The sequence below is a fragment of the Oncorhynchus mykiss genome, chromosome 8 (genome assembly GCF_057628025.1).
Source record: "Oncorhynchus mykiss isolate SJ-2025 chromosome 8, ASM5762802v1, whole genome shotgun sequence".
NCBI classification, from domain to species: Eukaryota; Metazoa; Chordata; class Actinopteri; order Salmoniformes; family Salmonidae; genus Oncorhynchus; species Oncorhynchus mykiss.
This window is the reverse complement of record NC_143029.1, coordinates 91,401,523-91,417,728: the sequence shown is the minus strand read 5'-3', so window position 1 is coordinate 91,417,728 and position 16,206 is coordinate 91,401,523. Positions and strand designations below refer to the sequence as shown.

General features: G+C 48.8%; 1 protein-coding gene across 3 annotated transcripts in view; it reads right to left on the bottom strand.

Annotated features, from left to right (window-relative positions):
- Positions 1 to 16,206, bottom strand: part of usp33 (ubiquitin specific peptidase 33) — a 76,931-nt gene that overhangs the window by 57,026 nt on the left and 3,699 nt on the right. For all 3 annotated transcript variants that reach the window (XM_090182983.1, XM_090182984.1, XM_090182982.1), the window contains exons 2-7: positions 11,612 to 11,719; positions 9,727 to 9,780; positions 9,538 to 9,600; positions 1,259 to 1,411; positions 738 to 852; positions 561 to 630 (exon numbers count right to left, since the gene is read on the bottom strand). In XM_090182983.1, coding sequence (XP_090039109.1) covers positions 561 to 630; positions 738 to 852; positions 1,259 to 1,411; positions 9,538 to 9,600; positions 9,727 to 9,780; positions 11,612 to 11,695 — 539 coding nt within the window. In that variant the 5' untranslated portion in view covers positions 11,696 to 11,719. The remainder of the gene's footprint in view (positions 1 to 560; positions 631 to 737; positions 853 to 1,258; positions 1,412 to 9,537; positions 9,601 to 9,726; positions 9,781 to 11,611; positions 11,720 to 16,206) is intronic.

Here is a 16,206-nt window from a genome sequence, read left to right as displayed (position 1 = left end):
CTCGAAAGGCTTCCGGTAGGCAGACACTGCTTCTCCAATAGAAATCCCCCGTCACACGATGTCATGGCGACGTTGGTAGAAACACATCAAGTCAAGCGGTTGTGTCGCGTCGAACTGCACATGTGCAGGCAATCAGATGAAACGCACTCCTTCGATATAACGCAGTTTTTTGACTAAAATGAAAACGTGTCGGTCACATTCACGAGGTTGGAGTACTAATGTTACACTACTTAAGACATTGGCTTGAATCTAGGTTGTGCCTTTATACTTGGAGAAAATCAACGTCTCATTGACTTCACAAACCGCGGCATAGTCCGTTCGGTCTGTTTCGCGCCTCTAGGTTTAGAAAAACTCTGTGGTTGGGTTGACTCTCTAAGGCAGGATGAAAACGACTACATTGACCATGATCCTTAGCAATTTTTTGGTGCCATTCAGCAATATGGCACGCTTCAAATTCAAAATAGTTCCCGGCTTCATGCCCCATCGGGAGTTTTCCATAGGAACACTTGGATGACATCAGCACTATCACTATCTACTGGTTTAATGTCTATGGGTCTCACCAGTTGGAGAGGGCCTGCAGGGCTGCATTCATATAGCAGGTGTTCCCGATGTTCTTCAGACCCGTCAGACCTACAGGAGATGGACACAAAGAGTTTGATCTCGCTAGAGAACAGCAGAGAGAGCATGGCTGATGCCAGCTTGAGCATTGAAGTTTGGTCCAGTCAGATGATGCGTACCTCTGGCGCGTAGCTCGTCCTCCTCCTCCGTTTCCATGCCCAGGTCTTCACAGCCATTAGTAGGGGGCAGTCTCAGAGAAGTGGGACTGCCCTGCGACCTGCTACACTCCTGGAACTGAATACAACCACATCCTCGTCTAGAACCATCCTCATCTAGAACCCTATCAGAACCATCCTCATCTAGAACCCTATCAGAACCATCCTCATCTAGACAACATTAAAAGTAACATGAGGAATTGACAACAGCAGAATGTCTCAATGCTTTGACAGCATTTCATAGTGAAAGAAAACATCCAATAACTGAATAATTATTTACTTTTCAACATGGTCTCAAAATATGTGAAATAAATAATCATCTATAGAGTGGATTGTACAATTTTCAAGTTGTAGCTTGATTTGGTTAGGGTTGTGGACGTTGGTTTAGGCCTTAGATATAGACAACTGTATTTATCCAGAGGAAACTTCCTTTGTGGTTTGAGATTGAGGTATCAATCCATATTTATCCCAGATGGTAACATTACCTGTGTGTTGTTGGTCTGAGGTGAAGCGAGGGTCTTGGTGCTGGGGACAGGGCAGTGAGGGCCCAGTTTACGCTCCACAAACACCTCTTTCCCACAGGCATAACACCACACCCTCAGAGTGGTCAGGTTCACTGTCAGGTTGTGCCCAGTCTCCTGTTATAGAGGGGTTATAAAGGGTTATAGGAGGTGTAATACAGGTTATATTTCTCTGTTATAAACAAATATAACTTATTATTGTTATGATTAACTCAGAGCTGTCCGGACAGACAGCTGTAGACGAGTCAGTCACTTGTTTCATTATTCATGTGTCTGCATTAGTGTTCAGTGTTGACAGCGATGAAACCACCCAGTCTGATCCTTTCCTGCTCTACTGTTTAGCAGAGCTTTAGTAGTGCATCAAGCCCAGCTCCCACAGGAACATGTGTAAATAATGGATGATCCAGGACAGCTAAGTGTTAGATAGATGGTCATGCACATGGGACAAGGTGCATCCATGGGGTTCACAGTGTACCACATGTCCTTTGAAATATATGTATATATATGAGAGAGACAGAGAGATCGAGAGAGAGAGAGAGAGAGAGAGAGATCGAGAGATCGAGAGAGAGAGAGATCGAGAGATCGAGAGAGAGAGACAGAGAGAGATCGAGAGAGAGAGATCGAGAGATCGAGAGAGACAGAGAGAGATCGAGAGAGAGAGAGAGAGAGAGAGAGAGATCGAGAGATCGAGAGAGGGCAGGAAAGAGGGAAAGAGTTTCTATTTCACTTGCTTTGGCAATGTAAACTCATGTTTCCCATGCCAATAAAGCCCTTTGAATTGATAGATAGAGACAGACACAGAGAGAGAGAGAGAGAGAGAGACAGACACAGAGAAATGCATTTGTTTATTTACTTTCCCCTTTGTACTTCACTATTTGCACATTGTTACAACACTACGTATGTATGTATGTGTGTGTGTGTATGTATGCACGTATGTGTGTGTGTATGCGTGTATGTATGCATGCATGTATGCATGTATGTATGCATGTATGTATGCATGTATGCATGCATGTATGCATGCATGTATGCATGTATGCATGTACAGTGCCTTGCGAAAGTATTCGGCCCCCTTGAACTTTGTGACCTTTTGCCACATTTCAGGCTTCAAACATAAAGATTTAAAACTGTATTTTTTTGTGAAGAATCAACAACAAGTGGGACACAATCATGAAGTGGAACGACATTTATTGGATATTTCAAACTTTTTTAACAAATCAAAAACTGAAAGATTGGGCGTGCAAAATTATTCAGCCCCTTTACTTTCAGTGCAGCAAACTCTCTCCAGAAGTTCAGTGAGGATCTCTGAATGATCCAATGTTGACCTAAATGACTAATGATGATAAATACAATCCACCTGTGTGTAATCAAGTCTCCGTATAAATGCACCTGCACTGTGATAGTCTCAGAGGTCCGTTAAAAGCGCAGAGAGCATCATGAAGAACAAGGAACACACCAGGCAAGTCCGAGATACTGTTGTGAAGAAGTTTAAAGCCGGATTTGGATACAAAAAGATTTCCCAAGCTTTAAACATCCCAAGGAGCACTGTGCAAGCGATAATATTGAAATGGAAGGAGTATCAGACCACTGCAAATCTACCAAGACCTGGCCGTCCCTCTAAACTTTCAGCTCATACAAGGAGAAGACTGATCAGAGATGCAGCCAAGAGGCCCGTGATCACTCTGGATGAACTGCAGAGATCTACAGCTGAGGTGGGAGACTCTGTCCATAGGACAACAATCAGTCGTATATTGCACAAATCTGGCCTTTATGGAAGAGTGGCAAGAAGAAAGCCATTTCTTAAAGATATCCATAAAAAGTGTTGTTTAAAGTTTGCCACAAGCCACCTGGGAGACACACCAAACATGTGGAAGAAGGTGCTCTGGTCAGATGAAACCAAAATTGAACTTTTTGGCAACAATGCAAAACGTTATGTTTGGCGTAAAAGCAACACAGCTCATCACCCTGAACACACCATCCCCACTGTCAAACATGGTGGTGGCAGCATCATGGTTTGGGCCTGCTTTTCTTCAGCAGGGACAGGGAAGATGGTTAAAATTGATGGGAAGATGGATGGAGCCAAATACAGGACCATTCTGGAAGAAAACCTGATGGGGTCTGCAAAAGACCTGGGACGGAGATTTGTCTTCCAACAAGACAATGATCCAAAACATAAAGCAAAATCTACAATGGAATGGTTCAAAAATAAACATATCCAGGTGTTAGAATGGCCAAGTCAAAGTCCAGACCTGAATCCAATCGAGAATCTGTGGAAAGAACTGAAAACTGCTGTTCACAAATGCTCTCCATCCAACCTCACTGAGCTCGAGCTGTTTTGCAAGGAGGAATGGGGAAAATTTTCAGCCTCTCGATGTGCAAAACTGATAGAGACATACTCCAAGCGACTTACAGCTGTAAGGTGGCGCTACAAAGTATTAACTTAAGGGGGCTGAATAATTTTGCACGCCCAATTTTTCAGTTTTTAATTGTTAAAGTTTGAAATATCCAATAAATGTCGTTCCACTTCATGATTGTGTCCCACTTGTTGATTCTTCACAAAAAAATACAGTTTTATATCTTTATGTTTGAAGCCTGAAATGTGGCAAAAGGTCGCAAAGTTCAAGGGGGCCGAATACTTTTGCAAGGCACTGTATGTATGTATGTACACACACGACATTTGAAATGTCTATTATTTTAGAACTTCTGTGAGTGTAATGTTTCCTGTTCATTTTTATCATTTAACTTATGTTAATTATCTACCTCACTACCTGACTCACAGGCCTTGAGCAGGAAAACAGGCCCAACCCCCCACTCTTATCCTAGCCCAAGAAAATTGCATGTACCAGATGCTCAGCAAGCTCTGCTCACACTTACTGGTCTGAGGTCAAACCACACAACATTGGACACTTTATGGAACACAAAGTCTTTACTATCTCATCCTGGAATAGCCAAGGTCAGAGGTCATCTGCCTTTGGCCTAAAGAACAGGAATCTGGACTTTATCAAATAAATTAGAAATACAGACATTGTCATCCTACAAGAAACATGGTATAGAGGAGACGGACCCACTGGTTGTCCTCTAGGTTACAGAAAGCTGGTAGTCCCATCCACCACACTACCAGGTGGGTGGTATAGAGGAGACGGACCCACTGGTTGCCCTCTAGGTTACAGAGAGCTGGTAGTCCCATCCACCACACTACCAGGTGGGTGGTATAGAGGAGACGGACCCACTGGTTGCCCTCTAGGTTACAGAGAGCTGGTAGTCCCATCCACCACACTACCAGGTGGGTGGTATAGAGGAGACGGACCCACTGGTTGTCCTCTAGGTTACAGAGAGCTGGTAGTCCCATCCACCACACTACCAGGTGGGTGGTATAGAGGAGACGGACCCACTGGTTGCCCTCTAGGTTACAGAGAGCTGGTAGTCCCATCCACCACACTACCAGGTGGGTGGTATAGAGGAGACGGACCCACTGGTTGCCCTCTAGGTTACAGAGAGCTGGTAGTCCCATCCACCACACTACCAGGTGGGTGGTATAGAGGAGACGGACCCACTGGTTGCCCTCTAGGTTACAGAGAGCTGGTAGTCCCCATCCACCACACTACCAGGTGGGTGGTATAGAGGAGACGGACCCACTGGTTGCCCTCTAGGTTACAGAGAGCTGGTAGTCCCATCCACCACACTACCAGGTGGGTGGTATAGAGGAGACGGACCCACTGGTTGTCCTCTAGGTTACAGAGAGCTGGTAGTCCCATCCACCACACTACCAGGTGGGTGGTATAGAGGAGACGGACCCACTGGTTGCCCTCTAGGTTACAGAGAGCTGGTAGTCCCATCCACCACACTACCAGGTGGGTGGTATAGAGGAGACGGACCCACTGGTTGCCCTCTAGGTTACAGAGAGCTGGTAGTCCCATCCACCACACTACCAGGTGGGTGGTATAGAGGAGACGGACCCACTGGTTGCCCTCTAGGTTACAGAGAGCTGGTAGTCCCCATCCACCACACTACCAGGTGGGTGGTATAGAGGAGACGGACCCACTGGTTGCCCTCTAGGTTACAGAGAGCTGGTAGTCCCATCCACCACACTACCAGGTGGGTGGTATAGAGGAGACGGACCCACTGGTTGTCCTCTAGGTTACAGAGAGCTGGTAGTCCCATCCACCACACTACCAGGTGGGTGGTATAGAGGAGACGGACCCACTGGTTGCCCTCTAGGTTACAGAGAGCTGGTAGTCCCATCCACCACACTACCAGGTGGGTGGTATAGAGGAGACGGACCCACTGGTTGTCCTCTAGGTTACAGAGAGCTGGTAGTCCCATCCACCACACTACCAGGTGGGTGGTATAGAGGAGATGGACCCACTGGTTGTCCTCTAGGTTACAGAGAGCTGGTAGTCCCATCCACCACACTACCAGGTGGGCGGTATAGAGGAGACGGACCACCTGGTTGCCCTCTAGGTTACAGAGAGCTGGTAGTCCCATCCACCACACTACCAGGTGGGTGGTATAGAGGAGACGGACCACCTGGTTGTCCTCTAGGTTACAGAGAGCTGGTAGTCCCATCCACCACACTACCAGGTGGGTGGTATAGAGGAGACGGACCCACTGGTTGCCCTCTAGGTTACAGAGAGCTGGTAGTCCCCATCCACCACACTACCAGGTGGGTGGTATAGAGGAGACGGACCCACTGGTTGCCCTCTAGGTTACAGAGAGCTGGTAGTCCCATCCACCACACTACCAGGTGGGTGGTATAGAGGAGACGGACCCACTGGTTGTCCTCTAGGTTACAGAGAGCTGGTAGTCCCATCCACCACACTACCAGGTGGGTGGTATAGAGGAGACGGACCCACTGGTTGCCCTCTAGGTTACAGAGAGCTGGTAGTCCCATCCACCACACTACCAGGTGGGTGGTATAGAGGAGACGGACCCACTGGTTGCCCTCTAGGTTACAGAGAGCTGGTAGTCCCATCCACCACACTACCAGGTGGGTGGTATAGAGGAGACGGACCCACTGGTTGCCCTCTAGGTTACAGAGAGCTGGTAGTCCCATCCACCACACTACCAGGTGGGTGGTATAGAGGAGACGGACCCACTGGTTGCCCTCTAGGTTACAGAGAGCTGGTAGTTCCATCCACCACACTACCAGGTGGGTGGTATAGAGGAGACGGACCCACTGGTTGTCCTCTAGGTTACAGAGAGCTGGTAGTCCCATCCACCACACTACCAGGTGGGTGGTATAGAGGAGACGGACCCACTGGTTGCCCTCTAGGTTACAGAGAGCTGGTAGTCCCATCCACCACACTACCAGGTGGGTGGTATAGAGGAGACGGACCCACTGGTTGCCCTCTAGGTTACAGAGAGCTGGTAGTCCCATCCACCACACTACCAGGTGGGTGGTATAGAGGAGATGGACCCACTGGTTGTCCTCTAGGTTACAGAGAGCTGGTAGTCCCATCCACCACACTACCAGGTGCTCGCACACGCATTCTCAGTTCCACCCACAACATTTTCTAAAGGATTGAAATCAGGGCTTTGTGATGGCCACTCCCATACCTTGAATTTGTTGTCCTTACGCCATTTTGACACAACTTTGGAAGTATGCTTGGGGTCATTGTCCATTTGGAAGACCCATTTGTGACCAAGCTTTAACTTCCTGACTGATGTTGCATCAATATATCCACATAATTTTCCTCCCTCATGACGCCATCTATTTTGTGAAGTGCACCAGTCCCTCCTGCAGCACAGCACCCCCACAACATGATGCTGCCACCCCCGTGCTTCATGGTTGGGATGGTGTTCTTCGGCTTGCAAGCCTCCCCTTTTTACTCAAAACATAACAATGAATGGCTATTATGGCCAAACAGTTCTACTTTTGTTTCATCAGACCAGAGGACATTTCTCCAAAAAGTACGGTCTTTGTCCCCGTGTGCAGTTGCAAACCATAGTCTGGCTTTTTAATGGTGGTTTTGGAGCAGTGACTTCTTCCTTGCTGAGCGACCTTTCAGGTTATGTTGATATAGGACTCGTTTTACTGTGGATATAGATACTTTTGTACATGTTTCCTCCAGCATCTTCACAAGGTCCTTTGCTGTTGTTCTGGGATTGATTTGCACTTTTCGCACCAAAGTACGTTCATCTCTAGGAGACAGAACATCTCCTTCCTGAGCGGTATGATGGCTGTGTGTTCCCATGGTGTTTATACTTGCGTACTATTGTTTGTACAGATGAACATGGTACCTTCAGGCGTTTGGAAATTGCTCCCAAGGATGAACCAGACTTGTGGAGGTCTACCATTTGTTTTCTGAGGTCTTGGCTGATTTCTTTTGATTTTCCCATGATGTTAAACAAAGAGGCACTGAGTTTGAAGGTAGGCCTTGAAATACATCCACAGGTACACCTCCAATTGACTCAAATGATGTCAATTAGCCTATCAGAAGCTTCTAAAGCCATGACATAATTTTCTGGAATTTTCCAAGCTGTTTAAAGGCACAGTCAACTTAGTGTATGTAAACTTCTGACCCACTGGAATTGTGATACAGTGAATTATAAGTGAAATAATCTGTCTGTAAACAGTTGTTGGAAAAATGACTTGTGTCATGCACAAAGTAGATGTCCTAACAGACTTGCCAAAACTATAGTTGGTTAACAAGAAATTTGTGGAGTGGTTGGTTGAAAAACTAGTTTTAATGACTCCAACCTAAGTGTATGTAATCTTACGACTTCAACTGTACGTGTATTGCTAGATGGAGAAAGGAAAGTGAAGGGGGGGTGGATCTCTCTCTCTCTCTCCCTCCCTTCTCCTCCCCATCTCACTCTACCACTTCCTTCTCCTCCCCATCACTCTCTACCACTTCCTTCTCCTCCCCATCACTCTCTACCACTTCCTTCTCCTCCCCATCTCTCTCTCTCCCTCCCTTCTCCTCCCCATCTCACTCTACCACTTCCTTCTCCTCCCCATCACTCTCTACCACTTCCTTCTCCTCCCCATCTCACTCTACCACTTCCTTCTCCTCCCCATCTCACTCTACCACTTCCTTCTCCTCCCCATCACTCTCTACCACTTCCTTCTCCTCCCCATCACTCTCTACCACTTCCTTCTCCTCCCCATCACTCTCTACCACTTCCTTCTCCTCCCCATCACTCTCTACCACTTCCTTCTCCTCCCCATCTCACTCTACCACTTCCTTCTCCTCCCCATCTCACTCTACCACTTCCTTCTCCTCCCCATCTCACTCTACCACTTCCTTCTCCTCCCCATCACTCTCTACCACTTCCTTCTCCTCCCCATCACTCTCTCCCACTTCCTTCTCCTCCCCATCTCACTCTCCCACTTCCTTCTCCTCCCCATCTCACTCTACCACTTCCTTCTCCTCCCCATCTCACTCTACCACTTCCTTCTCCTCCCCATCTCACTCTACCACTTCCTTCTCCTCCCCATCTCACTCTACCACTTCCTTCTCCTCCCCATCTCACTCTACCACTTCCTTCTCCTCCCCATCTCACTCTACCACTTCCTTCTCCTCCCCATCTCACTCTACCACTTCCTTCTCCTCCCCATCTCACTCTACCACTTCCTTCTCCTCCCCATCTCACTCTACCACTTCCTTCTCCTCCCCATCTCACTCTACCACTTCCTTCTCCTCCCCATCTCACTCTACCACTTCCTTCTCCTCCCCATCACTCTCTACCACTTCCTTCTCCTCCCCATCTCACTCTACCACTTCCTTCTCCTCCCCATCTCACTCTACCACTTCCTTCTCCTCCCCATCTCACTCTACCACTTCCTTCTCCTCCCCATCTCACTCTACCACTTCCTTCTCCTCCCCATCTCACTCTACCACTTCCTTCTCCTCCCCATCTCACTATACCCCTTCCTTCTCCTCCCCATCTCACTATACCACTTCCTTCTCCTCCCCATCTCACTATACCACTTCCTTCTCCTCCCCATCTCACTATACCACTTCCTTCTCCTCCCCATCTCACTCTACCACTTCCTTCTCCTCCCCATCTCACTCTACCACTTCCTTTCCCTCCCCATCTCACTCTACCACTTCCTTTCCCTCCCCATCTCACTCTACCACTTCCTTCTCCTCCCCATCTCTCTCTACCACTTCCTTTCCCTCCCCACACTTCCTTCTCCTCCCATCTCTCACTTCAACACCTTCTCTCTCCTGCACCATCCTGAACATTGATCTAGTCCTGTAGCGGTGTGTGTGGGAGGAGAAGGGTCAGAGGTGACTCACCTGTGAGTGGACAGTGCTATGGTCAGCATGAGATTCTCCACAGCCCACATAGGCACAGGTGTTCTGCACACACACACAGAGAAAACAGATTATTACTACAGAACTGTTACGTCCATATTCATACAAGGCCAAATGGCAGTCAACTTTCAAAATAAAAGTCCCAAACAAAGCCAGGGACTGCTCACTCACCTCCAGACACGCCCACAGATTTGGTCCTCCAACCTTGCAGTCTTGACACTGGCCCTAGAAACACCCCCACACACACACCACAACAGCCAACCAGTTTAAGTGACCAGACCAGAGAGACAGTATCTATCGAACAGTAACATGATAGAGCACAGTGTTCTCCAAAGACAACATTCTCATTTCCTGTAAAACATCCAGGACTTGGCCATTTATAATAGTTTATATTCTAGCTAACGCTACTCGATGATAAAGATAATTTAGCTAGCCTAATTAGTTTCTATCAGCTAACCACTATAAAATGTGATAGTAGCCGAGTGAACAACATCATAAGCGGATTTACAGTGCATTCAGAGAGTATTCAGACCCCATTGTGTTTATGTTTACAGTGCATTCAGAGAGTATTCAGACCCCATTGTGTTTATGTTTACAGTGCATTCAGAGAGTATTCAGACCCCATTGTGTTTATGTTTACAGTGCATTCGGAGAGTATTCAGATCCCATTGTGTTTATGTTTACAGTGCATTCGGAGAGTATTCAGACCCCTTCCCCTTTTTCCACATTTTGTTTAAATTAGTCTTATTCTAAAATGAATTAAATGAAAACACTTCCTCAATCTACACACAATACCCCATGACAAAGTGAAAGCAGGTTTTTAGTAATGTTTGCACATTTCTTAAAAATAGAAAAACAAACATTTACTTAAGAATTCAGACCCTTTACTATGAGACACAAAAACCTGCTCCAGAGCACTCAGGACCTCAGATTGGGGTGAAGGTTCACCATCAACAGGACAACGACCCTAAGCACACAGCCAAGACAACGCAGGAGTGGCTTTGGGACAAGTCTCTGAATGTCCTTGAGTGGCCCAGCCAGAGCCAGGACTTGAACCCGATCGAACATCTCTGGAGAGACCTGAAAATAGCTGTGCACCGACGCTCCCCATCCAACCTGACAGAGCTTGAGAGGCTGTAAACACTGCCAAAGGTGCTTCCACAAAGTACTGAGTAAAGGGTCTGAATACTTATGTAAATATGAACAAAAAATTGAAACCTGTTTTTGCTTTGTCAATTGATGAGGGGAAAAAAACGATGTAATCCATTTTAGAATAAGGCTGTAACGTACCATGGAAGGGGACAGGACTACAGGACAGGTGATCTATGGAAGGGGACTACAGGACAGGTGATCTATGGAAGGGGACAGGACTACAGGACAGGTGGTCTATGGAAGGGGACTACAGGACAGGTGATCTATGGAAGGGGACAGGACTACAGGACAGGTGGTCTATGGAAGGGGACAGGACTACAGGACAGGTAGTCTATGGAAGGGGACAGGACTACAGGACAGGTGGTCTATGGAAGGGGACAGGACAGGTGATCTATGGAAGGGGACTACAGGACAGGTGATCTATGGAAGGGGACAGGACTACAGGACAGGTGATCTATGGAAGGGGACTACAGGACAGGTGATCTATGGAAGGGGACAGGACTACAGGACAGGTGGTCTATGGGAGGGGACTACAGGACAGGTGGTCTATGGAAGGGGACAGGACTACAGGACAGGTGATCTATGGAAGGGGACAGGACTACAGGACAGGTGGTCTATGGAAGGGGACAGGACTACAGGACAGGTGATCTATGGAAGGGGACAGGACTACAGGACAGGTGGTCTATGGGAGGGGACTACAGGACAGGTGGTCTATGGAAGGGGACAGGACTACAGGACAGGTGATCTATGGAAGGGGACAGGACAGGTGATCTATGGAAGGGGACAGGACTACAGGACAGGTGGTCTATGGAAGGGGACAGGACTACAGGACAGGTGATCTATGGAAGGGGACAGGACTACAGGACAGGTGGTCTAAGGAAGGGGACAGGACTACAGGACTCACATGTGACTTGTGGATCAGTTCATCCTTGGTGATTTCTCCAACACACTCCAGATGGGGACAGTCACTGCTGGACTCTACAGGCATCACTCACCTGAATCTGAACCTTACCTGTCAGAGGGGGAGGGGAGAGGAAGAGGGAGAGGGAGAGAGGATAAGAAAAAGCATGTTATTTTGTGATCTAAAACAGGGGTTCCCAAACCTTTCCTGTACTGGACATTGTTTTGGGAAGACAAATTAGCAGTTTAACATTTCTACATGCCTGTTGTATTATTCAAGTGTGTTAACTTCTGTGCATCATGATTGGGAGGTTAACAACGCAGAGACAGCCCTATTAATGAATAACTAGCCTTGTGGAGCAGCAACGTTGCCCTATAAAATGGTCTGATACAGACGTGATCGTCCTAATCACCTGAGACACATTTCAGGAAGTACCGGTAGTAAAAAAATATAGTACCAAAACTTAATTTTTTTGGTAAAGAAAAAAACCCATTGTGTTGATGACACTGTTTCTAGTCAGTCGGATAGGGGGGGGGTAGCTAGTCAGTCGGAAAGGGGGGATAGCTAGTCAGTCGGAAAGGGGGGATAGCTAGTCAGTCGGAAAGGGGGGGATAGCTAGTCAGTCGGAAAGGGGGGGATAGCTAGTCAGTCGGAAAGGGGGGGATAGCTAGTCAGTCGGAAAGGGGGGATAGCTAGTCAGTCGGAAAGGGGGGGATAGCTAGTCAGTCGGAAAGGGGGGGATAGCTAGTCAGTCGGAAAGGGGGGGATAGCTAGTCAGTCGGAAAGGGGGGATAGCTAGTCAGTCGGAAAGGGGGGATAGCTAGTCAGTCGGAAAGGGGGGGATAGCTAGTCAGTCGGAAAGGGGGGGATAGCTAGTCAGTCGGAAAGGGGGGGATAGCTAGTCAGTCGGAAAGGGGGGGTAGCTAGTCAGTCGGAAAGGGGGGGGTAGCTAGTCAGTCGGAAAGGGGGGGGTAGCTAGTCAGTCGGAAAGGGGGGGTAGCTAGTCAGTCGGAAAGGGGGGGGTAGCTAGTCAGTCGGAAAGGGGGGGTAGCTAGTCAGTCGGAAAGGGGGGGGCTAGTCAGTCGGAAAGGGGGGGTAGCTAGTCAGTCGGAAAGGGGGGGGATAGCTAGTCAGTCGGAAAGGGGGGGATAGCTAGTCAGTCGGAAAGGGGGGGATAGCTAGTCAGTCGGAAAGGGGGGGATAGCTAGTCAGTCGGAAAGGGGGGGATAGCTAGTCAGTCGGAAAGGGGGGGATAGCTAGTCAGTCGGAAAGGGGGGGATAGCTAGTCAGTCGGAAAGGGGGGGGATAGCTAGTCAGTCGGAAAGGGGGGGATAGCTAGTCAGTCGGAAAGGGGGGGATGGCTAGTCAGTCGGAAAGGGGGGGATGGCTAGTCAGTCGGAAAGGGGGGGATGGCTAGTCAGTCGGAAAGGGGGGGATGGCTAGTCAGTCGGAAAGGGGGGGATGGCTAGTCAGTCGGAAAGGGGGGATGGCTAGTCAGTCGGAAAGGGGGGATGGCTAGTCAGTCGGAAAGGGGGGGGGATGGCTAGTCAGTCGGAAAGGGGGGGATAGCTAGCCAGCTCTAACACACTGGCCACCCAGCTCTAACACACTGGCCACCCAGCTCTAACACCCAGCTCTAACACACTGCTCTAACACACTGCTCTAACACACTGCTCTAACACACTGCTCTAACACACTGCTCTAACACACTGCTCTAACACACTGCTCTAACACACTACTCTAACACACTGCTCTAACACACTGCTCTAACACACTGCTCTAACACACTGGCCACACTGCTCTAACACACTGCTCTAACACACTGGCCACACTGCACTAACACACTGCTCTAACACACTGACAACACTGCTCTAACACACTGCTCTAACACACTGACCACACTGCTCTAACACACTGACCACCCAGCTCTAACACACTGGCCACCCAGCTCTAACACACTGGCCACCCAGCTCTAACACACTGGCCACCCAGCTCTAACACACTGGCCACCCAGCTCTAACACTGGCCACCCAGCTCTAACACCCTGCTCTAACACACTGCTCTAACACACTGCTCTAACACACTGCTCTAACACACTGGCCACACTGCTCTAACACACTGGCCACACTGCTCTAACACACTGCTCTAACACACTGGCCACACTGCACTAACACACTGCTCTAACACACTGACAACACTGCTCTAACACACTGACCACACTGCTCTAACACACTGACCACACTGCTCTAACACACTGGCCACACTGCTCTAACACACTGCTCTGACCACACTGCTCTAACACAGTGCTCAAACGCACCGGCCACCCTGCTCGAACGCACCGGCCACCCTGCTCAAACGCACCGGCCACCCTGCTCAAACGCACCGGCCAACGCACCGGCCACCCTGCTCAAACGCACCGGCCACCCAGCTCTAACACACTGCTCTAACACACTGGCCACCCAGCTCTAACACGCTGGCCACCCAGCTCTAACACGCTGGCCACCCAGCTCTAACACGCTGGCCATCCAGCTCTAACACGCTGGCCATCCAGCTCTAACACGCTGGCCACCCAGCTCTAACACCCTGCTCTAACACACTGGCCACCCAGCTCTAACACGCTGGCCACCCAGCTCTAACACGCTGGCCACCCAGCTCTAACACGCTGGCCACCCTGCTCTAACACGCTGGCCACCCTGCTCTAACACGCTGGCCACCCAGCTCTAACACGCTGGCCACCCAGCTCTAACACGCTGGCCACCCAGCTCTAACACGCTGGCCACCCAGCTCTAACACGCTGGCCACCCAGCTCTAACACGCTGGCCACCCAGCTCTAACACGCTGGCCACCCAGCTCTAACACGCTGGCCACCCAGCTCTAACACGCTGGCCACCCTGCTCTAACACGCTGGCCACCCTGCTCTAAAACGCTGGCCACCCTGCTCTAAAACGCTGGCCACCCAGCTCTAACACACTGGCCACCCAGCTCTAACACACAGCCACCCAGCTCTAACACACTGGCCACCCAGCTCTAACACACTGGCCACCCAGCTCTAACACACTGGCCACCCAGCTCTAACACACTGGCCACCCAGCTCTAACACACTGGCCACCCAGCTCTAACACACTGGCCACCCAGCTCTAACACACTGGCCACCCAGCTCTAACACACTGGCCACCCAGCTCTAACACACTGGCCACCCAGCTCTAACACACTGGCCACCCAGCTCTAACACACTGGCCACCCTGCTCTAACACACTGGCCACCCTGCTCTAACACACTGGCCACCCTGCTCTAACACACTGGCCACCCTGCTCTAACACACTGGCCACCCAGCTCTAACACACTGGCCACCCTGCTCTAACACACTGGCCACCCTGCTCTAACACACTGGCCACCCTGCTCTAACACACTGGCCACCCTGCTCTAACACACTGGCCACCCTGCTCTAACACACTGGCCACCCTGCTCTAACACACTGGCCACCCAGCTCTAACACAATGACCACACTGCTCTAACACAATGACCACACTGCTCTAGAACTTGGTTCTAATTGTGACGCTTAACACCCTAGAAGTCCCGCCTCTCCCATCTCCTCATTGGTTTTTAGGAGCGTCTACCCATATAGTGTTACACTGGCAATACTATAGTGCCTATAAGAACATCCAATTGTCAAAGGTATATGAAATACAGATGGTATAGAGAGAAATAGTCCTATAAAACTATATTAACTACAACCTAAAACCTCTTACCTTGGAATATTGAAGAATATGTTAAAAGGAACCACCAGCTCTCATATGTTCTCATGTTCTGAGCAAGGAACTTAAACGTTAGCTTTCTTACATGGCACATATTACTTTCTTCTCCAACACTTTGTTTTTGCATTATTTAAACCAAATTGAACATGTTTCATTATTTGTTTGAGGCTAAATTGATTTTGATGTTTTATATTAAGTTAAAATAAGTGTTAGTTCAATATTGTTGTAATTGTCATTATTACAATTTTTTTTTTTTTTTTTTCCAATCGGTGTTGAAAAATCATAATCGGTCACCCTCTAGTAGAGATTACTATAAACTAACGGTTTACAGTTGATGGTCCAGCAGGTCAGGTAAATTCCCTTACAGATCAATAGTGTTTTCTAAGGTCACAACTATCAGCCTGCATAGATCCCAGCTGCACTCTTCCACTCACAAACATCTCACTCTCTCTGACTCACACACACACCCTAATAAAGGCACTTTACACAGCTGATAAAAACACTTCAAGGTTCTCCAAGACAAAGGAGCTGATCGTGGACTACAGGAAACGGAGGGTCGACACGCCCCAATTCACATCGACGGGGCTGTAGTGGAGCGGGTCGAGAGCTTCAAGTTCCTCGGTGTCCACATCACTAAGGATTTATCATGGTCCTAACACACCAACACAGTCGTGAAGAGAGCATGACAACTCCTCTTCCCTTCAGGAGGATAAAAAGATTTGGCATGGGCCCTCAGATACTCAAAGTTCTACAGCTGCACCATCGAGAGCATCTTGACTGGCTGCTTCACTGCCTGGTATGACAACTGCTTGGCCTCTGACCGCAAGGCACTACAGAGGGTAG